General features: G+C 57.3%; 1 protein-coding gene across 1 annotated transcript in view; it reads right to left on the reverse strand.

The window, feature by feature from the left end:
* PTSG_06471 (uncharacterized protein) overlaps nt 1-1,960 on the reverse strand; it is a gene marked incomplete at its 3' end in the record, with an annotated part of 3,677 nt that extends 1,717 nt beyond the window's left edge. Inside the window, exons 1-6 of the mRNA XM_004991794.1 lie at nt 1,680-1,960; nt 1,395-1,516; nt 1,097-1,203; nt 872-916; nt 652-707; nt 334-430 (exon numbers count right to left, since the gene is read on the reverse strand). Coding sequence (XP_004991851.1) covers nt 334-430; nt 652-707; nt 872-916; nt 1,097-1,203; nt 1,395-1,516; nt 1,680-1,952 — 700 coding nt within the window. The 5' untranslated portion in view covers nt 1,953-1,960. The remainder of the gene's footprint in view (nt 1-333; nt 431-651; nt 708-871; nt 917-1,096; nt 1,204-1,394; nt 1,517-1,679) is intronic.
* Between the last annotated feature and the right edge of the window lie 426 nt (nt 1,961-2,386).

Consider the following 2,386-nt stretch of genomic DNA (forward strand, 5'->3'; position numbering starts at 1 on the left):
GGCACAAGCCGCGCGAGGGTAGGGGTGGACAGTGAGTTGGTACCGCCCACACGCCCACACTCAGTGAGAGAACCGAAGGACACAAGTATGTGAGAGAGTTACCAACACGCGCGCGCGCACGCACATACAATCTGCGCGACGCGCGAGATGCGCTCAATGCCAGAACGGGAGGTGTGTGGATACCCCCCCCCCTAGCTGGTGTGTTGTGTGTGTGTGTGTGTGTGTAGTGTGTGTGTGTGTGTGGGTGGGTGTGTGGGTGTGTGTGTGTGTGTGTGTGTGTGTGTGTGTGTGTGTGTGTGTGTGTGTGTGTGTGTGTGTGCACTGTGCACTCACCAACACAGTCGTCGGTCACGCCGCAGTGCGTGTCGCGCGGCATGCGGTATTGGTGGCACGTGAAGCAATACCGCATCTGGACCTCCTGCCCGTTGATCTGATGAGGCGGTGTCAGGCATGGGAACACACACACACGCACACACGCACACACGCACGCACACACACGCACACACACACACATGCACATGCGCGGGTGAGTGGACGTGAACACGAGGAGCAGCTAGTGAGATGTGTGTGAGAGATCGACGGCAAGGCTGCCAAAACAAAGTGAAGAACACACACACACACACACACACACACACACACACTGATGCTCACCATTGCAGTGCGCTGGCGTGGTGGCGGGCGGGTGTTTGGTTTCGTGTGCGGCAAGCCTAACCGCATTCATCAACAACCAGCAACAACACATGAGCGCATATGTCAGAGGCAGTGGAAGCACACCAGTGAGGACAATAGCTGCTGCTGCACCACAACAAACGCAGCTGCACAGCCGGTACACGAAGCAGGCTGTGAGATATGAGCAGCTGTGTGGACTTACGGATGATGTTGTCACCCTCCTCCCGCAGCGCACGTGGACAGATGCCTGAATATGACATTGGTTGAGACACCATTGAAACGGCCGTCATTGTTGAGCGTGTGAATGTTTGGTGTGTGTGTGTGTGTGTGTGGCGCACATTGCATGCGCACGTTGACAGACGCATGACTACACGTTTTACGCGCACACAGATGCCTGCGTTCAACAGCAGAAGCGCGCGCAACCGACCTGGATCGGTGAGGCCTGCCCAGAGGAGGTTGGCAACCACCGTGTACAGGAGGTACGCGCAGATGATCACAACCGCTGGAGACAGATCCCTCCATAGGAACGGAGCCCTGTCATCGCGTGAGGGAGAGAGACCGAGCGCAAAGGTGAATGACATGCAAACAGGCACCCAAGTACACTCACATCCACGCACAAACCTGCACCACACGTGCATGATGACATGACTCTGCCCAAACACCCAACACCCAACACACCAACAACCAAACAACAAACGAGCAACAGCAACAAAGCTGAGACTCACGTAAAGACGAAGAAGAGGGTTGAGGCAAGCAAGATCATGATCCAGCTGAATATGATTGCTCCGTAGTTATCGCCTGTAATGCATCGGCCGCCACACCACAACTTGGACTTGCCCGTGTACACCTGTCAAGGCGCACCACAAACAATCGATGCAATGATGATGAGTGCTTTGTTTGTGTGTGTGTGTGTGTGTGTGTGCGCGTGTGTGTGTGTGTGTGTGCACTCTCCCCTCCACACAAGAGCACACGCACACGCAACCCCCCTCATGCCTTCAGCGGTTGCTCACCTCGTACACCTTTGGGTGTGCGTGCTCCTGCTCTGGCATCACCACCACAGCCGAGTGTGATGCTTTCACTTCGCCATCATCGTGTACATTGCCATGAGCGCCAGCACCACGGCTGGCTTGCCTCTTGGTACTGCTGCTGCTGCCATTCCCCGTCCCAGACACAGATGGTGCTGATGACGATGCCTTTGACGTGCCCTTCCGACTGCCACCAATGCCGCCACCACCGCCACCGCTGCTGCTTCCGCTGCTGCTGCTCACGGCCGTCGCGTTCATAGTTGCGCTGCGCCAAAATTGAACGACACCATAAACTGTAGTGCCTTATCGACCGCAACAGCCAGCAGAAAGAGCCGACACACACTATCAACAGACAGACAGCTCACACACCCGCAAGCAGGCGGGTACAAGCAGACATAAGTTGTGGAGAGCAGAAGACGGGAGAGGCATGGAAGTGACGGTGCAGGTTCTGCCGGGCGGGACGTTTACGTTCACGCTCGAGAATGGCGACGCAACGACGGTGGCGGAGGGTGAAGGCGCTCGTGGCAAGCAAGGGTGCGGCGTGCGCGGGCAAGCCATTGCTGACGGTGTTCCAGGGCAAGAAGCTGGCGGACGACGACACGCTTGGCGCAGCTGGCGTCAAAAGGCGGCGACAGCTGTTTGTGGCCGTTGCCCCGCAGGCACAGGGGTCCCAGGGTTCCCCAGCAGGCAGC

The sequence above is a fragment of the Salpingoeca rosetta genome (genome assembly GCF_000188695.1).
Source record: "Salpingoeca rosetta unplaced genomic scaffold supercont1.18, whole genome shotgun sequence".
In the NCBI taxonomy this organism is placed as follows: Eukaryota; class Choanoflagellata; order Craspedida; family Salpingoecidae; genus Salpingoeca; species Salpingoeca rosetta.